Source organism: Acanthochromis polyacanthus, chromosome 8 (assembly GCF_021347895.1).
Source record: "Acanthochromis polyacanthus isolate Apoly-LR-REF ecotype Palm Island chromosome 8, KAUST_Apoly_ChrSc, whole genome shotgun sequence".
NCBI lineage: Eukaryota > Metazoa > Chordata > Actinopteri > Pomacentridae > Acanthochromis > Acanthochromis polyacanthus.
This window is the reverse complement of record NC_067120.1, coordinates 19,705,812-19,732,987: the sequence shown is the minus strand read 5'-3', so window position 1 is coordinate 19,732,987 and position 27,176 is coordinate 19,705,812. Positions and strand designations below refer to the sequence as shown.

The window sequence follows — 27,176 nt, the reverse complement described above, 5'->3', positions numbered from 1 at the left end:
GTTGGCGGAGCCAGGGGGCGTGGCTATACTTGATAGACAGTCTTGTCTGGAATGACTGACAGCAACAGAAGCCTCTGCGGTAAAATGCGGGCGGGATAAGAGAGTCTTCAGCTCTCAGTCTGGCCCGCCCATAGACTGTTCCTGCCCCGAGTTACTTTCCGGTCCAGCCTGTTTGATGACGCTTTTTACGTCACTGGCTCCAAAAAATCCAAAATGGCGACCAGGAAGTAGCAAAATCCGGGCTTCATTTTCTCGGCGTTGAGACCAACGGGTGACGTCACGGTTAGTTCACGCCTAGGCAGATCTTCTGTGGGGGCATGGGGGGGCAGTGGTCCCCCCCGTGATCTGATTGGCCACCCCGTGTGCCCCCTCAAAATTTTCGTTGGAAATTTACATTACTGATACTCCGATTTCTGACGCTCCTGAACGCAACTTCGTTGTCCGACTGCACCTGAATGCATCAATGGCGTTAGTTTGATCTTTTGATTGTATTTCGTTTGGATTTGAAGAAGCTTTGAAGACGTTTCCTGATGCCAGAGGAGAAGACGAGCTGCTTTGGACCTTTCGGTAAGAAGACTGTGGCCGTTTCTCAGTATAACTGTCCGTATTTGGTTCTGAAGTAAACGTCATCATCGAGACTGCATCGGACCGGACTAGTCAGTACAGATATGAATCAGTAGTCAGGACCATAGATATGAATCGGTAGATAGGACAATAGATATGAATCGGTAGATAGGACCGTAGATATGAATCAGTAGATAGAACCATAGATATGAATCAGTAGATAGATATATATCTGTGGCTGCAGCTGGCAGTGAACTGGAGGATTTTATTAGAGTAAGTCAGACACAGTCACATAGAGAAACATTAGAGCTCACACTGAAACGGAGCTACCGCTCTGAGTCTTGTAGAAGATTTATTTTCAAAGCTACATGTGTGACGTTAGTAATCCGTGCCAGAGCAGACCTCATTACCTCTTCCGCTAGGTAGGCTAACTTTCTTTCACTCCATGGATGCTGTTGTTGGTAATGTAGCCAGAATATGGATTCATTTTTTGTTTGGGCTTGACAGAGATGAGAACAAGAATATTTAGAGCCTGTGGAGCAGCTAGCTAACGCTTATTACAGTATTTGTTGTCACATTTTCTAAATTTTATATATATACATATATATGTATATATATATATATATATATGTATATAAAATTGCAGATAGACTTCATATATTTCATTATGCAGACATTTTTATTGATGTCCAGTATATTTTTACAGACATAAGCGTATTTGATAGAAATATTATAAATGGATATCTGTTTCCTCATAATAATTGAGTTAATGCCATTAAATGTTCATTAGTGATTCATCTTTAGTGTGAAACTTTTACTTTGCAGCTATATTTTTAAAAAAAAAAGTTGGTCATTTTACGGTAAGACTTAAATGGATTGCAATTGTTTTTATTCCAACTTGTCAACAAGTTTGTATAGGTCTCTAGGGATGTTTTTGAATTTTTGTTCTGAAAATCCGACCTCTCTGTCAGTTTTTTGTCATTCAAAAATTAGTGCTTGATTCAGTCAACCGATAATGTTGTGGACCGGTCTGGGCCAAGAATGCCAGAGCTGATCTTTTGCCCCAGTCCACCCCTGTGCATGCATGAGGTATCAGTATGTATAAGTTAGGCTTGGAGCGTTTTAGTTTATAGCTGCATGCAGGCTTTTGACACTTCTCACTTATTAGCATTCAATCTCTGACTGCAAGAGGGATGTAGAGTAAAAATCTGTTCATAATTACAACTAGATGACAGCAGATCTTTCTTTTTAGATTTCAATTTCTTCCAGTTGTATTACAGGTATGCAATGAATGCGTGCATCCTTTTGTAATTCTGTTAGGGTTGCATTCTGAGGGAGCAAGTGAAAGGCCTTGCACCAATAAGTAAATGGTTTTCGAGGTTTCTTGGTGCTTCATAATGAACCGAGCGACATTGAAGCATGTAAATTTGCAGCTGGTCCCACTTTTTCCCCGCTAATAAAATCTTCTGGCATGCAGTGGTTTGATTGATTGTAAACTCATCAGGCTGAAGATCCAAATAATAATACCACAGCACCGCCCACTCTGTTTGACTGACAATAGATCCCTGAGAAGTGGAGCGGAGCAGCTTAACACCAACTGTGTTACCAAAATGAGAACAAACAGGAACTTGCTGAAAACCGCATCAATTCGAGCAAAGTTGACTTGAGTAGAGTTGTAAATTTGACGGCGGTGATGCCGAGAGGTTTTATTTTCAGGTTGTGACTTTCTGCGCTGAAGTGGGAGATGCCGGCGGAGGGTGGGAGCAGCACGCACCGAAACATATCCAGCTCTGGAGGTTTGTCCTGCTGCATGCCACTTGCTGCATATTGAGGGTTGATTGAGTCTGTAGATAATGTAGCAAAGTAAAGTCCAAAGCAAACATGAATATCTCTTCGACTGAAGCTGACTCTGAGCCAGTCTGTAAGAGCTACAGCCAAAGTAAACACAAGCAAGCTCAGACTCATATTGAAGGTTAACGAGCAAGCTAATATCCTTAAACTCGAATAGGATGAAAATAATACTGACGTAGTTGCTTGAACCGTTCGTTTTCAAGTAACTTAGGCTATCTAGAAGGGTTTTTGTGTGACTGGTGAGAGTTTTAACAGACAATTCTGATTGATAAAAACCTAGATTGTCTCCATATTGTTCTCTTTTTGGCACACCTTGTTGATTCTGCACCTTCAACTGCACGCTTTTAAAGCAAAGTGTGTTACAACTGCAAAGAGGACAAAAATCTAAGCTGACACTTTTTCTAGTCCCTGAATTTCACAGTTGAAGAGTTCAAGCACTTATTTTCATGGTATCTCAAGAATGATTTCTCCTCCCTGCCTTGTGTGTTTTCATTCCTGTTGGTCTTTTGGGGGAAAGGAGGAGTCAGCTTGTTCCAAACTCATGCTGGATAACTTTCACCAATCAGTGGCTCATTCTCTCTGACCATGCCAAGACAGAATGGAGGAATCCTGCAGGAAGAAACACATTTCCGATAGAATCAAGAATCTGAGGCAAGAATCAAGGATCCTGTGGTTAAAGAGAAACATCCATGTCTGATCTGCAACCACATCTGTGGTGTGTTGAAGTGTCCATGGAGCACTAGGAGAAGAAAATCCTCTTCTAATTCACGCACACTGGGTCTCTGCAGGGTTTGGATCATCAGACCAAACTTTTACTTTTGTCAGTAATTTGAACTATTTATTTTGGTCAATTCAAAATGAAAAAAATCGCATTTAGACTTTATTTCCTGAGATCTTATATTCCCTGTGTGTGGTGTATAATTATGTAGGAGACTTAAGTTCCTTTCATTTGCTGAAATGTTCTCCTTTAGTTTCAGTTTAAATTTCCATCTTGAATTGAATGAGCACAACAAGATAATCAACATTGTTATGACTGACACTGAAACCGAATTTCACATCCCTCTTCATTCTTTTGGAATGTTTCATTTTCTGTTTGGACACATTTTTATTAGATTTCATTGTTTAGGTTCAGGAAAAGTTTTGGTGAACACACTGAAATGCAGTATGCTTGTGGTATTGCTTTCAAAATGCATTTCAGTCTTGTCATCCACAGCACACAGCGCTGCTCAGAGACTATGACCTAAGGAGACACATGTGGAGGAACAGCTGTGCCAAGCAGCTTATGAAACCTGCAGGACGAGCATTCAAAACAGAGCGCAGGCGGACCAATGGCAAGCCAGTGACCCAGGAGGAGACAGAGCAGACAAAATGCAATAAGCTGAGAGAAACACCGAAAGGAAAGGCCATTCACTGGAAAGAATGACGGAAGGAGAGGCAGCTTGAAATGTGACAAACTCAGGAACAGTTGTGGCTTCTTTAAGAACTGTTAGCACCCTAACACCATCTGGTGGTCACAAAGACTCACAACAGCCCTGGAAAAGAGAGAAAAAGTTTAGAAGACTTATTATTTTTATTATTATTATTATAGCTACCGCATTGAAAATGTATTCTTCTTGGAACACATTTATGGTAATATTTATGTTGTCTGTTTATGTTTTTAATACCATTCCCTGGTAAATTGGAACAAGCAGTTTAATGTGCAATAGGGTCATTATATTTTTCACCAGTCTACTTGGATAATATACATTTCAGCACAACATACTTTTAAAAAAGTAACAAAATAAAATACATCAAGACTTCAGAGAGAATATACAAACTGTTCCCAGAATAAACTAGCAATAATTGAATTGTATTAAGAGCAACTTCTAAAGCCAAAAAGAATAACTTTTGGTACAATTTTAGAGCTAAGACGATTTCTAAATATCCGCTTTAAAACAAAAGTTAAAGTGAATTTCAAAATAAAAGCATTCATCATGAATCATCAAACAAGCATGCACACAAACAAGTTCATTTGATCTGGAATTGGGAGACTTTAAGCAATTCAGAAATGAACATGTTTTTTTTTTTTAGTAATATCTTAACTTGTATACATTTTTTCACTTTCCACTACAGCAGGAGGCAGTTAAGAGAGGCCAGTGGTGCAGTAATGTTCTATCTGCCACACTTCCTTACTTGAGGCAAGAGTGCAATAAATTACAGGTATCTAAATATGAAAGAAGGATCTTTTGGGTAACTGTAGGTCACAGCCTTGACGAGTTTAATTTCAGCAGAAGTCAGACACAAATTACTGAACACAGGTTTTGTTGCATGAATGTTTTATTTCAATTAGTGCTGAGAACAAGCTCAGAGACATACCGCAGCTTTAAATGACATTTCTTTTGTTCCAGAAACTAAACATTGCATATAACTATTAACTTTGAAGGCACCAGCAGTTTACGGACGACAGTTTCATCTCTGAAGAAATAGACATAACTTGAATATGAATTGATGTAAGGGGAGTGACAGAAACAATAAATAATGAAAGAATGAGCGGAGGTGGTGATGAATCTCTGTAATGAACTCAGCCTTCAATAAGCAGAAAACAAAAGAGTGACGGGCACCTGCACAAACACACACACACAGACACACACCCACACATCATAGCTGATCAGTCTAATGAAACGCAGTTACATGTACATATAGCTGCAGTGTAAAACATGACGTATATACTGAATGTATTTGGAAATGTCAATCAGGTACCAGTATCTTACTCAAAAACACAATATTTACACATAAAACAGGTAAGATGTGGATGTGATATCCTGGAGGAGGAACCAATATTTTTATGTCAGCTATCTGTAAGAGATAATGTCACTGGAAATACACAGTCTCCTGAAACACATCACTTCCAGAGCGCTGTGCTGTCTGCAAAATATTACATTTACTGCTCCCAAAACACTACAAAAATAGAAGATCAATTGAGGATGAATACCGCAAAGTCATTATCGTATATTCAATACATGACTAGCAAAGACTAAGCCGTCATTGGTATACGGTATGAAAAAAGAAATGTACAGCAAATAGTCAAACACTTTTCAGAAAATCAGTTGTTTTGAGTCTTTCTTTCTTTCCTTAGTGGATCAAAAAACTTATCTGAATGTGTCAATGTACACATTTAGCTTCACTTTAAGTACTTCATTCAACATTAAACAAAAAAAGAGATAACAGGCCAGAGACAATGAAAGGCACCTAAAGATTTACAGTAACACTGTTCTTAGTTTGAACATATACAACAAGCAAAAGAGTTAAACAGAAATTCTCATGACTTCAGCATATAACAGTTTGTATATTCAGCTTACACGTGGAATGCTTAAAATCAAAAATAGCTTTGAAGACTTTCCGTTGTTGTCTTGTTAAACATGCCTTTAAAATGACACTGTTGTTGGATATTGACATAACCTAAGTGGTGAAGCGTTTTTATTCCTTGTTCCCACACAAGCACCAATCAGGTTTTATGAATTCTTAATTGCAGACTCGGAAACTGGAAACATCCCAGTTTGAGATGACCTCACCGCTGCCTGTCAGCCATTATGCATGTGTTAAAGACCAATACTATTGAAGTAACGTCCTGCCTGTGGTCTACTAACTGTGTACTGTGTAGTTATGCGGTCAGTGCCGTGCCAGTCCAGTGAATATTTACAAGCACTTCGGAAGCACGCAGAAAAAATAACATATGATAGATGATGACGTGACTCGGAGCTAAATTCAATCAAACCTGTGCAAGTTGTTACAACAAGGTTCTCCTTACAAACTGTTTTCAACCATCTTCTTTTAACTCAAAAGTCAAATTTTATCACAATGAGGTTAAAATTACAGTTCTACTTTTTGGGAAATATGTTTTTTCGCTATTATGCAGGGTGTTGGATGAGAAGATTGATGCCACTCACATATCCGTCTGTTCAATATGGAATTACAGCCATGAGGTCATGAAAATAACTTGGCATAAAGACTTCAAAACAATCGAAACGGTTACCGTGGCGCCTCATGTTTAAGTGTCGGACTTGCTGCACGGAGATGAAAGTGGTACCAACCTTCTTACCTATTTCTCACTGTGAAAGTAAATGTTCACCTTTAAACTGAATTTAGCCCTGAGAAACGACATATAATGGTACCTTTGAAACATCAACAAATAAAAAGAAAACACAAAGAGGCAGTTTGTCATCTTCTTGATAATATATTCACCTCTTCACCTATGTACAACCTCATCAACTTTCCTCACGAACCAAAAACTGAATCAAACTATAACCAAGACCTTAAATTACCTATCGACTCAAATGAATAATATTGGCCTATGATATCATATGAATACAATAACAGAGCACACCCAAAATACTTCATTTTTTTGCAAACACATCATATGTTTATGTCTGTATTTGTGCCCTTTGACAAAGAGGAATGATAAAAAAATAAATATGGCACAAGCCTCCTAAGATAAGAACCTGCCTCTTTCTCTGCCAATAAGTATTCAGTGTTTCATTGCCTGAGAATTTGTCCACAGTTATGCTGAGATAAGTAAATAAACAATGGCATCAAAAAATTAGTTTCATTTAAACTGCTGTGGCAAGAGGTCTTTAATACTGAGAGGAATGATTTGAGGAGGCTTTCAAACACTTGAGGATCCACCTCCTTCTGTGTCCTGTCTCAAAATGTTTTCAGACCCAGTACTGGTTCTTTTTCAAAGCCGGGTTTGTTGTCCGACAGTGCTGCAACAACTCCGGGTCCGCATCTTTGGAGTCCATGTTGGACATTGGGATGTTATTGGCTGGGTCAGTTTTGCGGAAGGTTTCTGTGCTTGCCACCTCTCCGTTTTTGGGCTTGGATGATGCTGTTTGGACGTTGTGCTTGCCCGTCTTGTTTTTACGGATCAGGTAGTAGGCCAAGATGGCTGCCAGCAGCAAGAGGAGGAGGACTACCAGGATGGGGATGAGGATAGACCAGAAGTTGCTGCGCCGGCTAAGTCTTGATTTCCCGTGGGAGTTATCGTCAGAGGACGCTGTGGTGGGAGCATTTCCATTAGGCCAGTCAACACCGTCCCTCCAGCGGGGGCTAGCTTGAGTAACACGAGGGACCCCAGCCACACCAGGGAGCTCATTACTGTCTGAGGGAATCCTCAGCAGGGTGGCGGGGTAAATCCCAGAGGCATTGTAGGGGCGGGTCTGGAAGGGAAGGACACATTCTGCAGGAGGGACGCCATGGGCTTTGAGTATGAAGCGGGCCTCATCCTTAGTGGCACCACCACGTGATCCAGAGGGATTATTTTGGATCTCCATAGCTACACGGCCCTCATCCAGGTCCTTTTGGTTGAATGAGTCCACCGGTTGTCCTGCACCGGGACCTCCAGACCTCACAAAACGAGCCCCTCTTGGTTGCTGGATGACAGTAAATGTAGGTGAGGTTCTGGTCTTGTTGGCCAGTGGAGTTGCATCCAGAAGCTTTCTATCGAGTTGGACAAGGGCACCCTGGGGTAAGAGAGGATCCTGAGCGATGTTGGCCAGAGGCTGAACAGTGATGTTGAGGACAGAGGAGACATTAGCAGCCCGACTGCGAGCTACAAATGCTACGCTGTCTCGAGGAGAAGTGGACTTGATAAAGCGGACACTGACGCGGCCTTCTTTGATCAGTTTCTGGGTGAAGGCAGACGTAGCCTGCCGGTCTACCATGACAGCTGCATACTTAGGAACACTTGTGATTTTGTAAAGGATGTCCTCCTCAACAGGACCCCCTGTAGTGGCCTTCAGCATCTCTTCAGTCACCAGGGTCTCGTCTTCACCCTGCTTCACCTTGATCTCAGTAGCTTTGGCCAGAACCAGGGTGCGAGCTAGGACGCCGATGTGTAGTGTGTACGGTTCCGTTTGGTGTTCTCCATCAGACACGATGAATTCCACAAAGCCATCTGAAAGGCTGTCATCGCTGTAGAAGCCCACCTGCCCACGATTGACCATCTCTTGTGTGAACTCAGAGATGGGATCCATGGTGAGCGAGTCAACCAGTCGACCATTTCTAGGTGCTTTGGTGACCTTGAAGTGCACCTCATCTGGTGGACTGTCTTCATCTTGAGTGTTAAGATGCTTCTGAGTGATGATGGTCATGGATCCTTGAAGAACCTCTAGGAGCATATCTATAGTGACTAGTTCAGGGGGATCGGAGCCTCGTCGTTTGATCAAGATGTTAAAGACCTCCTCCAGCACCACAGACTCAGCAGGTGAGGGCGCACCACGACCCTCAGCCTTTAAACGGGCCCTGAAAGAGAAGCTATCAAAGGAGGCTCCTGAGTCACCATGGAGATACTCCAGCTTTCCCTGAGTTACATCTTCCTGCGTGAAGGACGGGGCATTACGAGGCAGGTCCTGACCATCCAGAGTGATACGACCATGATCAGGGAAACGCTTAATCTCATAAACTACATCCACATCACCTCGCTGAATTTCTGGCAGACTAGCCAGAAGGTTGGAGGCATCAAGAATTGTATTGTCAATGGTTTTCCTCTGGCCCTGCACAATTTCCAGACCTGAGTGGAAAGACAAAAGAAGAAATTTTAAATATAAAATCTTTTTTTATAAATGTTTTAAACAGAAATATTTTAGCTGTCTGTTGTTTATATTTAATTGTGCAACATATTAGATGGAGGATTCTGGGATGTTTTTGTGAGACAGGTGGAATTGAGGGCTTCTTGTTTTGGCAGCAAAGGAAGAAGGGATGATAAATCCCTTTAGAAGTTTTAATATAAAGATATTTTAAAGCAAAAACAAGCTACAACTTCTTAGCATAGCTACAGATCACAGATTGAAGTCAATGTGATTTTAATCAGACTTTAACATTCAGTAATGATTCATCTTTGACAAAATAAACCTCTACATGATGGAGTCCATTATTCAAAAAGCTGTCAGTACTAAGACAGGGTTTCATGCTCAAGACATAAATACAAATGCTTTTCTTTGTCCTGCTTTAGAATTATTGCAATCTAAATCATGTTGTATAAAACAACGCCTGGAATGACTAAAAGATAAATAACTACTTAAATAGATAACAAAGTAAGGAGGCAGCTGGAGCCCTCTAGTGGATCATTACAGGTGAGACACTTTGCTCTGCTCCCTAATATCTGTGCAACTGTATATACAATAATTACCATTGTGCTAAATTACCACCACAGTGGACCACATGTAAATGTTTATTTATTATAGTGGCTTTATTGAAAAAAACACATGAATTTTATTTATTCCTCCCTCACTCAGCCACTAACCTTTGTTCTTCCACAGCTGTGAGGAGATGTTGCTGTGAGCAGCATAGTAAGAGATGGTGATGGGCAGGATGTGACGGACGTCTGGAGCTGGTTGGGATGACAGCGTCAGCTCTACGGAGTCTCTCACCACCCAGAACGGCTCCTCAGGTATCTGGTGCTCATAGTAGACCAGTCCTGACTCCAGCTATGGACCAGAGGAAACAACATCAGAGGATGGTAAGTCATTTCATTACTCTCTGCGATCCCAAATCAACCTTTAGCTTCTTTTACCACTGAGATTTTCATAGTTTGGTATTGCTACTTAAGAAATTTATCTAAATTTATTCCAGCTGACTTTTGCAGAATTTGGCAGCAATTAAAAAAAAAGCAAAAGTCGATATAAGCCTAATTCTTACAGTGGCTTACTGCAGTTAACCAACATGTTGATAACTTATTTTGACTTGACTGATTTTAAAGACAAAGACTGACATTTAGTTTGCTAAAAGTTTTATTGCTGCTTTCCCTCTGACATTTGTGAGCACCACAGCTAAATGAGAGCTCAAATGGCTGCAGCAGTGGTTTGGCTCAGCTGAACTGGGATGTCGAGTTTGGAAACTGGAATGTGACGGCCTGTGCTTGCTCTCTGAGGTCACTGTGTCCTAAACTCAACTCTTTCCTCTCTCTTACACACTGACGCATACACAAATGTGCACGAGTGAATTTATGCTCGCACGCACAAACACACTGCTGAGCTACTGAAATGATCAAATCGTGTTTTCGGCTCGACGTAGTGTTAGATTTTCTGTCACAGCCCAAACGGAGCAGTTCACAGGGAAGGAATTTTTGCTCATGCTCATCCAAGCGCATGTCAGATGTCAGGAATGGAAATGAAGTGATAGTCTTGAATTGTCCACAGCCGTGGGAGCTGCATGTGTCGTGGAACTACACTGTCAACTAGTGCAACCCATAATCCTTCACTAAATCCATGAAAGGTTAAAAACACCATCAGTATTTTTTTTTTTGATAATCCTGCATTTTTCGTTATCTGGATATTTGGGTTTGCAATCGGAGTAAACAAAGAAAAAGGGCTGTGCTTCTTTACTGTACACACGGAAGGTAACTGACTCACTGAACAAAGAGTTCTTTGGAATCGAAGGGTGTGTCTGCTGAAACACGTAGGTGTCAGCCATTAAAAACCAAATGCTTTTTACTATACTCCAGACGGCTTCCTTGTACTTATTTGAAAGTCACTCTGCCATTTATGTAGTGACTGGTGTAATGAAATCACTTCTTGATTGGTTTTGATGGATATAAGTTTTGGTGTGTGGCTAAAGTGTCTTTCAATCCTCTCCCATCACACAGAGAAACCTTAACAGAGAGGCAGATGTAGCTGGCAATAATAAAGGTAAACTGAAGGCTGCAGTCACCCAAGTTCTGACACTATATTAAAACTGTCAGGGATAAAAGCCTGAAGAGAGCTGAATCCAAGTGGCATAATGCATATTCAATGAGGCCCCCTGCTGGTTAAGAGCAGGAACATGTTCATGGCTGTGATTTTGAAAGAAATAGCACATATTAAACACAGTTAGAGCACATTTTTAACACTTCATTTAGACAGTCTAGCATTAACCATAAAAGGATAAAACAGCTCAGCCTGGAGTTTCAAAACTTTTGGGTTAATGGAATAGAATAGCATTTTAAATTACTGTGAATTATTAACAAAAGCCTCTCTAAAAAGTGATGACTGTACATTAAAAAAGTCCCCTTAAGTTGTAGATTTAACCTTTATAAACTCATCTTTGTGTTTCATAGTTGCATATTTAGAAGATTTTTTTTCCAATCCTGCAATGCCTTGAAATATAGCTTAAATTTAACTCATACTGTTGCTTCTTCCCAAGTGTACATATCTATGAAGGCCTCGTCCCTTTCTACTCCTATTCCTTCAATATTAACTGGAGCTGAAGTACACTAGGTCACCGACGATCATGTATTTAATTTCTGAATTCAAAGTCAGAACCCAAATACATACAACTAGAAATTAAACTCATAGTCAATAATAAATATTTAATAAAAAAGTGGATAGTAACAGTTTCAAAAATGTTTTTTTTTTCCATTTGATTTATTCTGATGGTACCGAGATTGATTTTGAATATGATAAATGACACAAAAATCATTGCCCTGCAAGGACTGGTTTATTATATTTGCTACAAATGAAACCCTGGTTGTCATGATCTGTGCTTTAAAACTGGTCATCATACCAATACACTTTAAAGGAAAAATACTCAGTCCTTATGCTGACTGATAGCAGCGGAACACCATAAATAAGCCAACAAGGAAAAAAGTATTAGAGGGTTTTTGTTAAAGTCAGAATTATTAGGAATCATTATCAGCCTAATTTTATTTTATTTTATTGGCCTTTTTGGCTTGTTGGATAGTCAACAGTGAAAAGGCAGACACAGAAAATCTAGGGTGAATAAGAGGGCTGTGATATGCAAAGTTTTAACAACCTGAACAGGCCTTACATCAGTGCTTCTGAAACAACCCATCTGACAACTCTCGTCCCTTTAATGGCTAAGGTTTGTTAAAATGTAGAATATGAATACTTTCTGGTTTCAGACCAAGCATAAAAGAGAGTGGTCATCGTCGAAAGAATTCAATACTGACTGTTGCTATGGAGGCGGAGCACAGATCATAATGTTTGGTAGCAAAGTCAGACAGAGCACTTCTCAAGATGTTGTTTTTTGGGAAAATGTTACCATTCAGCTGGCCATTTTTAATCGTCTGAACAAAGGAGCAATGGTGCTTATTTTCTAGTGAGAACATTCTTCTGTTATGTCAGCCAGCTTTTTTTTCCCTCAGACTGAATTAGTTATTCTATTCAGGTTACTCCATTGACTTCTCTCATATAGATAAACGTAAATGGTGTGCAGCGGCAGTCTGTGCTGAAAGGATTAGCTGCATTTATATAGAATGAAGGGGCATTATGCCTTCTTATATGTCTGTTTGATGGCGTAAACGGCAGACGACCAGGGTGCTTTTTTTTTTTTACAGCTGTGGCTGCTTAGTAATACAAACTCGCTGAAAATTAGGATGTTCAATCTCAAAGTCAAGAGGATTTATTTAAAAAAAAAAGAAAAAAATTGAAGATTAACAGTTGAACTTGGAGAATGTCTTTAATGCAAGTGATTATTAAGGAAAAAATCCCATTAAAAGATTTTTTCCTTTGGTTTTTCCCTCAAAGCTTTTATTCATTTTGTTTTAATGCATTTTATTGCCTTACTGTTTAAATATTTGCTTTTTTACTGTTCCTCTTACTATTAAAGGTTAATGGAGCAAAGTATTTTCTTAAGAGGACGAAGGAATCGAGTTGAAGGTCTCTTTACCTGGACACATGCCAGACACACACATTCAGCATCACCCACAGACAAAGTAATTACCTGTGTTTGGGAGAATCGGCTAATTTCCTCAAACTGGTTCCTGTCATTGGCCAGGATGAGTCTTCCCAAACGAGGTGGGCGGATAAGCCAGTAGCTTATCTCATTTCCATCCTCATTGGTTACAGCCCCCAGATTGGCGCTTGTGATGAGCTGCCTTGTTCCTGTGAAAACGCGCGCACACACAAACACAGACACACACAGTCTTCTGAGTGCTGAGATGATTTTATGGAAACTAGCCTCTTGGCAGCGCAGCTCAGCTTGTAAAATTAAGCAGAGTTTAGAAAAGCCTCAAACTTTAGAGGTAACAGCAACTCATGCACAGCAAGAAGAGTTTCCTGATGTGGCGAGCACCAGTCCAAAACTGTATCCAAGCCTTAAAAAATGTGACAACAGATCTCTGATGAGACGCATAAAAGTAGAGTTTATTAGCAACAGGCTGAATGTTGCTGCCTGTGCTGACACGTGTACTCATAAAATAGTTTAACCTCTGCACTCTGTACTCTCAAAAATTTGTTGGTGTTTTTTTTATGCCACTAAATATAAGGTGATCTCTTATTTGAAAACAAAACTTTGAGCAAAACGACCATGTGTGCAGCATGGAGATCCAGCATGATACACTGGAGCTGTTGAAAATTAGTTTTTAAATGCATCATGTTATTCAAGTCATTAAAAATGGGTGATAAACCACAGTTTTGAATTAAAAGGTGAACTTATCTCAAATAAAGTGATGACTTTGGCACATTTGGTGTCATTTTCAACATTACTTGATCTGAATAGCAGCATATAGTGGCTAATGTTTGCATAGACACCATATAACTGACATAAATCAGTAGCTTTCCCAACTTTATGATTTTTCTGCTTGTACTCTTGTTGTCATTTCTATTACTGGCCATAGTGGGTCGCTGTTCAGCAAAAGTTACACGTCTCAAATCTAAGTAAGTAAAATACACATCTCTTTGGCACACTGACTTAATCCGGATCACTAAAACAACAAAATGAACAAACATTACACTTTTATTCACAATATTCCAAAGTGAGCTTGGTGTATATATTTCTCTGTATGTGGATGACACCATTTTATATTTAACAGCATCTTCTGCTCACAATTTTTACATTAATTTCTTGCTTTTCACAAACTTTGTCTGATCTTCAATTATGGTTGAACCCAGACGAAACAAACTGTATGCTATTCTCTGGAAAACTGGATAACAATTACATCCAAATGAATATTATTACTTTCATTGGAGACCAACTGAAAGAGTAACCTCTTCTAAATACATTGTTTTCTTCCTTGATGACAAACTACTTTTAAAACTGCCCCTTTTTTTATCGATTAATGCAAGTGTTGCTCAGAGCTGCTGAAAGCAAGTTGTTCAGTCAACCTTTTATCTGTTTTGGATTATGGGAATGTAATTTATATGCGTGGTCCTGCCTCCACTCTTAAACCTCTCGATGCAGTCCATCATTCTGCCTGCAGGTTCATAACTGAAGGACAGCTTTAGAGCAAGTCGTTGTCTTCTCGATGAGAACGTTGGGTGGCGGTTGTTGGCGGTGCAAAGAGAATGGCATTTCATTTTATTGATCTGCAAAGCTCTTACTGGCAAACATCCCTGTTATTTCACATGTCTTTTAAACTATTGATTTATATTACGCAGCTCTTGCTCAGAAGAATATTTGGTCCTTGAAAATCACTATCTTGATACTGAGATGGGACAAATGGCTTTTAACATTATGTTCAACGTAAGTGGAAGAATCTGTAGAAACTGTGAAAATTAGATAAGCTGTTACCCTTTAATCAATTTAAATCCCTTTTGACAGACATTTTTTGACAGAATTCTCTGTCAGAATTTTTTCAGAATTCTCCCTTTATGTTGATGTCCTTGGTCTGGTGGTTGTATAATTTGCTGATGCATATGGTAACTTTCACATATTTTTATTCTTTTACATTGTGATCAGGGTGTCCTTGTAAAAGACAGCCGGTTCTCAATTGCCCTCTCTATTTCAATGAAATTAAAAAAGGTCTTTTTATGAATATAATATTCACTTAGTGGGTATTTTATGACATACATCTGTAACATTGACTGAACTTAAGATAACATGGCGTCATTTTTACTTCTACATCTGGTGCTGTGATAGACCACATTATTGTGAAAGGTGTTTCTGAAATTTTCCTCTGAATTTAATCCAATACAACATCATTACTACCTCCATGCTAAAACATGTAATTTTCATAAGACCTCTATAACACTGTTAGGCATCATAAAAGCTGATTTTATGGCAGAACAGCTGTGTTAGCTTGTGCAGGTTCACCTACTGCACACAGTCTACTAGTGTAAGCTTTAAAAGATCAATGCAAACAGTTTAACATTTCAAATATATCAAAGACTTTTTTAAAAAGGTTGTGTTTTTTTTTTATATTTTTGAATATGATCTGCATGTGGGTGCTTAATATGTTTATGGATATACTGCATATTGCATTTAGGTTAAGGAGAGAGAAGAAAAAAAATGCTCTATTTCTTGTGATATGCATGCTAAAAATGTAATAGCTCTGCAGTTGGGTTTTCTATGCAGTGAAGAATGAGCACGCATGATAAAGTCAAGTCAAATAATCGCTATTTATGCAACACATTTAAAACAGACGCTAAATTATAGAGAAATATAGAGATAACAGAATAATTGTACAATTTTACCTGAACAATTTAGATATAAAGTTACAACCCTACAATATTATATAAATCATCTGATCATTTCAGATTTTATGATTTAAACCCTACGATGCTATGTTACAGAATTTAGTTGACTAATTTAAATGTTATGTTTAGGACCCTGCAATATCTTGTATCCTACAGATGCCTCAGAATAGTTGAAATTTCAGATTAAGACTCCACAATATTATGCATTATACAAATTGATCTGACTAATTTAAATATTGTAGGGGACATTTATGGACTTCCTGAAGATTTTAAATACACTGAAGCTTTACTGTAGTCCAGGCAGGGACAGAGGCGGTTAAAGTCACAAGCATCTTTCTGCCAGCTGTTCAATACATTAGCCTGTCGCACCTCCTGTATAACTGAGACAGCGTTCATTCATTCTGCTTGCTCTGTGCTCCTCACATTGGCCTCATATTAGCCCACTACAGATCTGCAGTTCGTCTCCCTCACCTTCCCAGCCTCCCCCTGCTTTAGCATGAATTGTCTTCCTTGCTCATATTAAGTTCATTCATGTACATGTTGTGAGTGTCAGACGCTGCTGAGGGGAGGTTGTGATCTCAAGGACTGTCTATGTCATGCTGACTCAGATTGTTCCAGAGCATCACTCAAGCAAAGTCACCGCCATACAAAAATGACATCCTGATGTTATATCTGACCTAAGAGTGCTCCCGAAACTCTGTTTGCTCCAGGGGAAGGACTTGAATGAGGTGAATGACTACAAAACATTATTAAAAATGACCTGCTATTGAATTGCTGTATGAATGACCACACACTGATTGTTGTGGTCAAACTACCTTCACGGCTTAAAATCTGGAGGAATTTGGCACCTTACCTGGAAATACCATGAGCTCCTCCTGCGTTACCATGGTGATGGTGAGAGGTCTGGCAGTGACGACAAATTGGTAGAGAGGAGAAGTGTGTTCTCCGTCTGTCACAGTGAAGCTGAAACCACCAGACTCTTCACCTGGGGAGGAGACCAGATTGGATATTTGTGCCTCATCATTGATTTAGTAAAATCTTTGATTCTGTCAGTCTTAGTTTTTATTTCTTTTTGTCTCTCTTAAACCTTGAGTCACTGCAATTATAAAGGTAAAAAAAAAATAATTTAAAACTTGGTCTACCTTTGTTGCCTTGATTAACAAAAAGAATTTACTTGTCACAGTAAAGGAGCAAATAAAGAGCTTGTTTAAATACACTTTTTACACACATATCTGCAGGGTTTAATTGGCTTATTGATCAGTACCAGAAACACCCTGATTACTTTACAAGACATGGAAATTTCTGCTGAGAAAAATGCGGAGACTTATGTTTAAGCAAGTTTAAGTTTGTTGTAATAGCAGCAGTCTAAGGATCACAGATGAATCGACAATATACTAATATAAAAACAAAGATGCATCATACAGTCTGACTTGTCCTCTCATTCTTGTGTTCTCACCCTCATGAATAAAGATGACCTCTCCTTTGTTTATGTGAGCCTGTGTGAAATTTAGGATTTCCTCCTCTGGCGCCTCCTTCAACGCCACCATCCCATTGGTTGGCATTTCGACTTGGTAAACCAGTTCGTCTGCAGGGGTATCAGCATCCTCAGTGCTCAGCATGCTGGCGGTGATGTCAGCTTCCTCGCCGGCGAGAACCTGTGAAATATCAAAGACAGGAGAAGAGAGAGAGAAACGGAGATGAAAAACACCACATATTAAACAGCCTAAGACAGATAGATGGAGATATAGAATATACACAAGTATAAACTCCAGAGCAAGCCTGTCCCACAAACAGCCCCCACCAAAGTAACAATTTTAAAAGGTTAATTATTTCTCCATGGCAGTCTAGACCCTCCTGTTATCAGAAGATGGAGCACAGCAGTGCAAGCTGAACGACTCTTCCTGGGTGGAGGGTCTTTAATGGACTTCTAATGGTTGGCCAGCTGAAAGGAGCATTAATTGAAAGAAATGGGCCAGATCCCTCGAAAGACATTCTTAAATAGCTGGAATCAGTGGGGAGAGTGAGCTGAGGGTGCCCTGCAGTAAGAGGTACGTATCGATCTGGAAAGCCATTCGCCCTCCAATACCTCTCTCCCTGTTTCTCCAGAGTCCGGGTAAAGAGCAAGAAGCCTCCGGCAGCAGGAAGAGGAGAGAAGACACCTCAGTCTCAGGTGTTAACGTTTCAAGTGTCACTCAATAAGCGTCATTTATACTCGGAGGTGAAGATGCTATATAGTACAAATGCATTTTATCCATTTACAGTACATATGCTACTGAGTTACTGTGAGTTCCTCTGATCTCGCCTCATGTACCTCTGTGCCAGTAGCCTACTCTGACTGTCAGAGTAGAACTAGTGGGTGGGTAGATTAAGAGACACAAAAACTGAGAGGTTTTCCAGCCGAAAAACAACAAATCAAAACTTAAATTTAACCTACAGTAGCTGTTGTAGCATTCTGCTCTAATGAGGCTCCTTCCCACGAAGAAAAAAGAGCAAGAGATTAATGGTGGCTGCCTTTTGAAAACCCTGATGTTGATTGCTGTTATCTAAATTGGAGAAAATGTTGCTGTGCTATTAAAATCTACACAGTCTACATGTGCCAAGTTTTTCATGGGAATTTGAAAATGGACCGCGAAATAATACAAGTTAGGCATGGTGCATTAACAGCTTCAGCTCTTAAGTGCTTTAAGGTGGGATTTATTTTGTAATCTACTGTAATTGCACTCTAAATGTTTAAGCTATTATTGACGTTACTCTACAGGTGATTAAAATATATATCTAGACACATTATAGTGGAAAAATGCCTGGTCACTGAAATATAAAGCTCTGTGAGACTGTATTTGGGGACTTTGTTGCTTTCAGCTAAATGCTATTGTATTCGTGTTAACATGTTCACAGTGAAAAGAATAAATTACAGATATTGCAGCTACAATGTTTACCTTATCACCCTTAGTTTAGTGCGTTCAGTGTTAGTCCATTAAAGAAAAGTATTGGAATAAAATAAAATGAAATACAGAATTTAAGCGATCACCTACAGTAAGTTGCTATCTTGTACCAAATTATACGGCTATTGACTCTATATTTGTTGGCATAACTCCTCAAACAATAATAATCTTGGTGTGGCACTATCGGAAAAATCCAGGGCTTGTTCATGTATTTTACCCTTGAATGAAGCAGTAGACTGATCAGCTAACCAGCATCCCCAGAACCCTTCTATGCTCAATTTCCTCATTTTTTAAATTTTAAAGTGAGTTTTTACACTTGTAAAACCACACAAATGTTGTCTTTTTAAGTCCTCTGTGTCATTTCTAGTATTTCAGACTCCTCAAGACTTGTCCAGTATAACAAATGGGTTGTGAAGTGTATAATTTAGTTGCCTTACAGTCCACTGCTTATAACATCCCATTCAGTTTGACACTCCATCAAAGCTCTATCGCTGCAACACACAGTATCAACAGTTCAAAGCCGTAATCCATCATTACACTCTCTGTGCTTCTTTTTTTTCTTTTTCTTTGCTACTCGATAGTGTCTTTGTTCCTCACAAATAACTTTTATAGCTGGTGACGAGTTCAAAGACAAGTAGGCTTTGAGCAGAAGTGAAATCAGCAGTCCTGTTTCACTGCAAGACCTCAGTATTTGTGTGCGCTGAGGTGTAACATATAAGAAAAAAATACGTAAACAACATGAAATATGTCACATAAGTGGAAAGAATTTAATACAACATGTAGGATTGTATTAAACAACAAACTGTGCCATTATGAGGAAGAATAATACTTTATTATACACTATGTGGATTCTGGCTGCAGCAGGTGGCAGGGATATCTGGTGTTCCTTTACAGCACAATGTGATAATATAAAATGAATGTTGAATATCTCTGTAATGAAAAATGCTCATGCTTAGTCAACCAGGATAAGTACTAATTTGATCATTTACAAGCCAAAAGGTGACCAGATATCAAGGTTCATTTATTTGAAAGGTCTTTAAACGTCTAAACTGTTGTTTCAACAGCATAAGTAAGTATGTTTAAATGTCTATTTATCTCTGTTTCATACTACATTTAAAGTCCTTCAGATTTAGATTCAGGTGCCTGAAGGTGGAGAGCAGAGGTTTCCATGTTTGGGAGTAAGCAGGTAATTAATTTTAGGGATGATCCCTGGACCTTCAGCTTCAGGAGGTTTACTTCTTAGATTTGCAGACTGTTTAAAGAGTTGACTCCACTAAACCTGTAACTCACTGTGTGTCTCCATCAACAACACTGCAGCTGAAATACCTACAAAGACTGTTTTACCAGACTGTGACTGGAACTGATGATTGTTTAACCATTGAGGGTCTGGTTGAGGGTGTCGAAAGGAACACCCCTGAGGGCGATAACGTCTTATGTGTCTGATGCCTCCATGACAGGATGGAGGTCACCTGTCCAGGAAAATGTGCAGGAATATTTTCAGTTGAGCTGAAAACAGCATCATATCAGGCTACATCAACAAACAGGGGGGCATTTTATCCACCTTCTTGTTCAATCCTGCAGAGATCCTGTGATATGAGGCTTTGGAGAATCTCGGTCTCCCCAGGGCAGTTTGTTTTTCAGGGCTGCAGAAAGCAGGGCCCGATAGTTTGTTCAGGGGCACGCTGATGGTGGGTGAGTGCAGACTAACCCAAACATTCTGAGCCAAATCTGGACTCTGTTAGAGAGGGTGGACGCAGATCTGTTTGCCTTAAGGCAGAACACCCACTTTCCCCTGTGCACCAAGGACAAGACAGCTGCTCTGTGCATGCCCACCCCTCTATTTTATTTCTCTCCTCACAGAAACCCTCAGAGACAGACCTTCTGGTTGTCCTGAAATGGTACAGTATGCAGAGATGACTCAGCCGATAATAGCACCACCCACCTGGCCAATTTCTAAGCATTAAGAAACACTGTTGCAGGCAAAAACTACAAACAGAGCTCGTGCTGTTCCAGATTTAAGGGAAAGAAGCTTCTGGCAAGAAGCAACAGGAGATATGATGTTAATATTGAGAAGGGTTTGTGCTAACAAAACCGCAGCCACAAGACAAAAGCCTTTGGACACCTCTGGCTTAGCATTTGTTTATTGTACATTTACAAAAGTCTCACAATTAAATCCCAACTGTACAATCCTTCACAAACCTTCTAACAGATTCCAAGAAAGCTCCAAGTTTCACAGACTAACTTTAACACTCAGTTTTAAGCCTGTTTCTCCTTTGACCACATGCAGCGTCCCTGATGAGTGTGGTCAGAAGTGTGCTTCGTAGCGCCTGTAACCACTTCTGGTGGTAATGTCATGTGGTCATGTAGCATCGCTGCAGCAAGGTGAGAAATTAAACCACTGCAGGTTAGTAAACACAACATTTTCAGGGGGTGTTGCAGTAAAAGTTAAGAGCGTACTGCCATTTGTTCAGGGTATAGGGTGCAAAGGAATGAAAGAGCTGCATTTCCGAGGTGAATGCTAATCTGAGGAACCTCGGGCATCCAACAATTTCTGAGCATAGAGGCAGAAGAGAAACTCTCCTGTTGGTCTAGAATACGGATTTGCGAAGACACAGATTGATCTAGTTAATGATAATTTACCGATGAGAGCTGAATAACCTGAAGCACACAGAGATACTTCTAGAATCTCCTTCCTGGAACATCTAACAAACCACATTTTGTTTTATTTTAAATTATCCTCATTGCAAATGATCTGTGAATTACACATCTAGCAATAGTTTGGACTATTTTAAACATGAGCTGCTACAGTTAACAAGTATATAAAAGAGAGCTAATTAACACTCACTTCTAATGACAGAAGGTCTGATCCTCTGTGGGATGTTAAAATTCCTGCAGAATAACAGTCAAAGGCCTTTAACTGGTTTTGCAGCATGTTGACAGCTTTTTCTGTGACCATTCGATTCCAAATAGATGAAAGTGTGAAGTGACCTTACAGTGAGGAATTTCACTGAGTTACTAAAGCAGCACTAATTATGCTCTGTTGAAATGTGCTTCTTCTTTGAAAGACATATTAAAAGGTAATTTAAAACCTCAACAGGAAACTGAATTTACATTACAAAACTGCTTTCATGAAAACTGAAAAGAGTGACGTGAGTTCAAGGTATTGCTGCCACTAGTTCAGTTCAGTTTTTACGGTGCAGTCCTCAGCGCCTAACACTAGATGGCCACATTAGCTCGCTCTCCAAATCAGGGAAGCGGCAGACAATCTAGGGCAGGTAATCTGAAAATGGTCTTGCAAATTGATAGTTTATATAACAATCAATGCAGTTAGCACCTAAGAGGATGGACTGCAAATTCAATTTGATTGGACATAATGGCTGATATTTCATTTGGAGGCCGTAATGAAGTAGCAGCCATAGGCAAATGACTTAGTTTGCTGGTGACTCAACAGGATACCACTATCTCCTGAATGTTTGAGACTGTGAGGGGCGCCAGATGTCTGAGGCTGCATCCAAAACGATTTGAAATCTTGGACGGTTTAGGTACAAGGTCCACTAGTGTGTTCCTAAGTCTATGCTGGGGAGCAGGAGCTATAGCTGGATGGACTGCAGGAAAGCACCAACCAGAAAGAACATAGTGATATTATGAAATCCATTTTGGTTTCAGCTTCTCATCTGCATGATATTTCTCTCTCAGATGAAGATTAGCCACAGGTCTTCTCTCCTGCTTTATGTTTTGATGAAAGATGGAACAAAATTACTATACTTAGCAAAAGGGGACAAAGGCAGCCTTCAAAGACGAGACATTAGAATCGTGATACAGCTGTAAGAGATGCAAAAGAGAATGTCAAATTGCACAAATGCTGATAGATAGATAGATAGATAGATAGATAGATAGACAACTACTCACTATTCAAGTTAATAATAGGCAGAGAAACAGAGACAGACTGTAAACTCTAATTATAACCAGCTGTACCTGAAACACTGGACCAAATGGGATCAACAGTGAGCTTGAGCAGAGCCTGATCACAACGCTGTTAGCCATCATGTCTGATCATCTGCTGCAGAGGTCACTACACACACACACACTTCCTGCCTTAAATCAATCCAAGTGCCGCCGGGCCAGCCCCTGCTCTGTGTGGGTTAGACATCCACATATTATTATGTTACATTCTGCAGCCGCAGCGGAGGAGTCGCAGGGATTGGAAGCCGCCCTCACTCTGCCAGCAAAGCCGCGGTCTCGTCGACCATCTTGGTTTTCCAAAAATACGGGTTGCCAGGGAGACGAGGAGCCGCAGGCAGAGCAGGGAGGGCTGAATGACACAGTTTGTTTCCAGTTCTGTGAGCTGATTACTGCTGGCTTTTTCCAACTGCCTGACAACTCTTACAGTAGAATCTACTCTATTTATCCTTCAGAACTTTTCTTTCATGACACAAACACACCATGAGCCCACTGCAGATTCTCTTAGATAAGGATGCTGTTAAATGCACACCTTTTCTTTTCACAGCGGAAATCTTTTTCACAGAGCCAGCGTGCATGTGTAAGGACCTTCATTGACACAAGTCAACACTACTAACTAATGCCATCAGAATTAACTGAAGAGAGGAAGCATATTATCCAACTACACTTCTGCAGAGAATCCTTATCCTTTAAATATAATTGAAACCCAATGATCACACGTGCTTCTCTTCATGACTATGTTAACATTTAACTGAATTCCATTGTGAAAATAATACTCTCAAGTTAAAGTTATACACAGAAATTAGACAAATGACTAAATATTAGCTGTCTGTGATATTTCTAAAATGTCTAAATCTCATGGTTTAATCAAATTTAACTGTTCAATATGGGGCATTTACAGTATTGCCTAAATAAATATCTTTCGAGCAGGGAGAGAGAAACTGAGATATCAGCAAATCTGGAACTGCATTATAAGCACACAGATACCGTATAGATGAAATTCTGCCTGAAATTTAATTGCCTGCACACAGTAGTGAATCATTGCCCTTTTATCGTTACGTGACTTACATGATTCACTTTCTGCATCTTTACTTTCCAAGCAGTCAGGCTGAGAAGATGCTAAGTCACTTCTATGCTCTTTATAAAAGATGCTGTGCAGTCCACTTCGTAGAATGTGTCATCATATGTGAGGCTTGTGTCTATATATATGTACAAATTCTCTGCATTTATTTTACTGGCTGCGTGAAGTGAATTTAATCCTCAGTTCATACAGGATTCATGATAGTGGACCGTAGCTGCGGCTGAAACTATCCAGTATGGATGTGAGAAAGATCAGTAAAGCCCTCTGAGTTCATTCAGAGTTCATTAAGTCCGAGAACTGTGATTCCGTATCAGCTTAGATTGACGCCATCAGAGCACCTTTTGTGTCTTCATCTCATCTTTCTCTTGTGGGAAATCCACATGCTATTTTGTCAGAAAATCAAACTAAAGCAAAGCATAAAACGCTAGAGAGGTAGGCTTTATAAATTGACCTCCTCTCAACATATGAGAATCTCATCAACTGTCATAAAGCCATTAATCTGACGTTCTTTCAGTTTTTTTGTGTGGTTTGGGCATCAGACCAAACATGCAAAGTCTGGAGCAGGTGGGAATGTCTACAGCCTGTCAATCACACATGCTCAAGTCAAATGAGGTCTTTTGCAGGCATATTGCAGCAGAGAAGAAAAAACAAAAGTAACCTGAAATAAACCGTAGGGAGGCAAGTTAGTTTTTCCACAATTTCTTCTCTCTCCTGTGTTTTCACTGCATTAGAAAGTTTCTTTCCTCCTTAACACTAAAAGAAAGGTGGTGGTCAACTTGAATTCTCATCAGGTGAAATATACTAAAGGGAAAAGAGCTGCAAACTAACAAACGTTTACATTTTACAGGTATACAAAGGTTTCCTCTAGCAGTGTTTTCCAGCTCGTTTAGCTCTGAGTACATTGGAGGAAAGCTCAAAGTAACAGCTAGCGCGCTTTCAAAGAGCAAAGCATACCTCCAGTCCTGTGTTACGGGTGAGTTTTGGGGGCTCGTCGTTCAGTGGGATGACAGTAACTGAGATGGTGACAGGGAGGCTTCGCCGCTCAATCTCATAAGCCGAGGCAGAGAGTGTAAAACTGTCCTCCGTGCTCTCGGTGCTGTCATGCATGTAGTAGATCTGTCCCGATTTCATCTGCAGGAAACAAAAAAGATTCAGTTGTCACTCAATTCTGAATCAGACCTGAGTGGTAGGAAACATCATAAAATGGGGAGCCTAAAAGGTGGAAAAATTTTTTACTGCATGCTTGTGTCTCTCAGCACAAGGGACACTCTAGTTCTGAGAAACCAGGGAGTGACTGCATCCTGGTAAACTTAAATAAACTCTGGTATCTAGAAGAAACTTCAATTGATGGCATAGTTTCTACCTCAAGATTTCCATAACTCATTTCCTTAATTACTGTGATTCTTTTCAGATGAATCCAATTTCCCTTAAAAGGGGAACACTTGTAATTATAGTCACAACAGTCAGTTCCCAATTCATTTGAATTATTACTCAGCCTGTGAAAACAGTTGTCTAATGTCTCCTGTGGCTCTGGAGGACCTGAATTATCACGACTTTGGCTTGGAGGCTACACATTTAGAGCAGAAAGTCTTTTTTGCAAACTGAACATGTGGGCGCTTCCTCAACAGGGAGCATGTAACAAGAAGATGCTGCTGGTTGCATTATGGGAAATGCAGAAACCACTGAGTTTTTAATCTGACCTTTAAAGACCACTTTCAGTAAAAAAAAAAGTCTTTTACATCATTACTAGGTCCATATGGTGTTATTTATATGCTAGTAGACACATGATCAGCAAAATAAGCAGTGAACACCATGGCTGAACATTTCCACTTTGAAACTGTAGAGTACTGACGACATTTGTTACAATCTTCACATGTAACAAACTTAAAGAACCAATCCTGTCAATTTTCTGTATCATTATTTTTCGTCACAATTATTTTCGGGTTTGATCATGTGTGTCTAACTTGCCATTGCGCAGTGTAGTTTTCCGTTGTTTGATCAGAGGTGAACTGGTATGCCTGAGCTGCAGCAAGTAGTGGAGAGGTGGGTGGAGATAGAGGCAGGGTTCGTACATCTGCACATTCTAGAGGAAGCTACTCTGAAAGCCATTCCAAGGCATTAACAGATTATTTTTCCTGTGGAAAAAAGCTCTAAAAGTGTAACTATGATCCACAAAGATAGGTTTTTAGGTGTTAAATCACCGGCTGGAAAAAATCTTGAAGCAGCTGTAATCTGAATATCCTGACCTCTCCAGCTTTCATCTTTAAAAGTCAATTTCTTGCGAGACCTCCAGCTTTACGGAACGCAGCACTAAATATCCAGAGAAGCCTTTATATCCCTTTCAATTCCACATGGTGTCTATATACAGCAGGAGGCTTATTCTTCATAATGAAGTTCAGTCCACTTGAACTGTTACCTTGCCTTGTCTTTATAAGCCGAGGACAGCTGAGGATCCAATACAGTCATAAATAACATAAACTAGTATGGATGGAGCTGCTCACAACTGCAGTTTGTTACACTGCACTTTGTGACTTTGGTTTTGAAAAGCAGTCTGTAAATGTGCTCTTCCACTGTCCTCCCAAGGGCTAGATCAGAAGATAAATAACACAGGCAGGTCTGTAGGCTAACTATGCTACATTAGCCAAGAGACACTTAGCTTATCATAAAGAGAAGTCTTTTACAGAGACTAAACAAACAACATAGAGCATGTTAATGGGACTCTGAGGTTCTGGTAATTTTATTTTTCTTTTGGATGGGCCTAGGCTAGCTGATTTCTCTGCCTCCAGTCTTAATGTTGGGTTAAACTAACGGTCTCCCCAGTGTAACCTTATATTCAATAAACAGATATGAGAATCAGGTATTTGGCTTGAAAAAAGATGAAACTATAATCCAACACCATTACTTTAAAAGGTCTATGCTTTTGGAATAAGACAAAAATGAAAAATGTACTGCTGTATCTGCGTAGACTATACACTGTGCCTTTTGTTTTGTTAGTCTAAGTAGATACTATAATGTAGCTTTTCAAAGTTCTGAGACAAAGACTATAATCAGGTCTCGAAGCCTGACAGCAACACAGGAACAAGGAGAATCTCCCTTATGGGACGAAACCTTGAGAGAAACCAGATGCACAAAGGAATCAGTCACCCATTGTCAAGCGAGCTAGATGGAAAACAGCAACTTGTGGCTCGGCCATTTAACTCTGTTGACTCTCTGCATGCAGAAAAGAAGACTCTGCACCCAGCATCTTATGTTCTTGTTTCTAAGTTGTTTAATCCTCTCTGGATCAAATAATCAATGTACATAATCTTTTCTTCAGATTCTTTCTGACAAATTTGCAAAGAGTCAGAGTTCTTCTCTGCAAAGAAGACAGTGAGAACTGTTTCTAGACAA

General features: G+C 39.8%; 1 protein-coding gene across 4 annotated transcripts in view; it reads right to left on the bottom strand.

The window, feature by feature from the left end:
• Nucleotides 1–4,713: 4,713 nt before the first annotated feature.
• cspg4 (chondroitin sulfate proteoglycan 4) overlaps nt 4,714–27,176 on the bottom strand; it is a 97,304-nt gene continuing 74,841 nt past the window's right edge. For 3 of the 4 annotated variants that reach the window (XM_051951750.1, XM_051951749.1, XM_051951751.1), the window contains 6 exons: nt 24,741–24,917; nt 17,260–17,458; nt 16,657–16,788; nt 13,111–13,271; nt 9,695–9,878; nt 4,714–8,962 (listed from right to left, as the gene is read on the bottom strand). In XM_051951750.1, the coding sequence (XP_051807710.1) occupies nt 7,107–8,962; nt 9,695–9,878; nt 13,111–13,271; nt 16,657–16,788; nt 17,260–17,458; nt 24,741–24,917 (2,709 nt within the window). In that variant the 3' untranslated portion in view covers nt 4,714–7,106. Of the gene's footprint in view, nt 8,963–9,694; nt 9,879–13,110; nt 13,272–16,656; nt 16,789–17,259; nt 17,459–22,720; nt 22,996–24,740; nt 24,918–27,176 lie in introns of those variants that run through there. The other variant, XM_051951752.1, reaches the window with a different exon arrangement.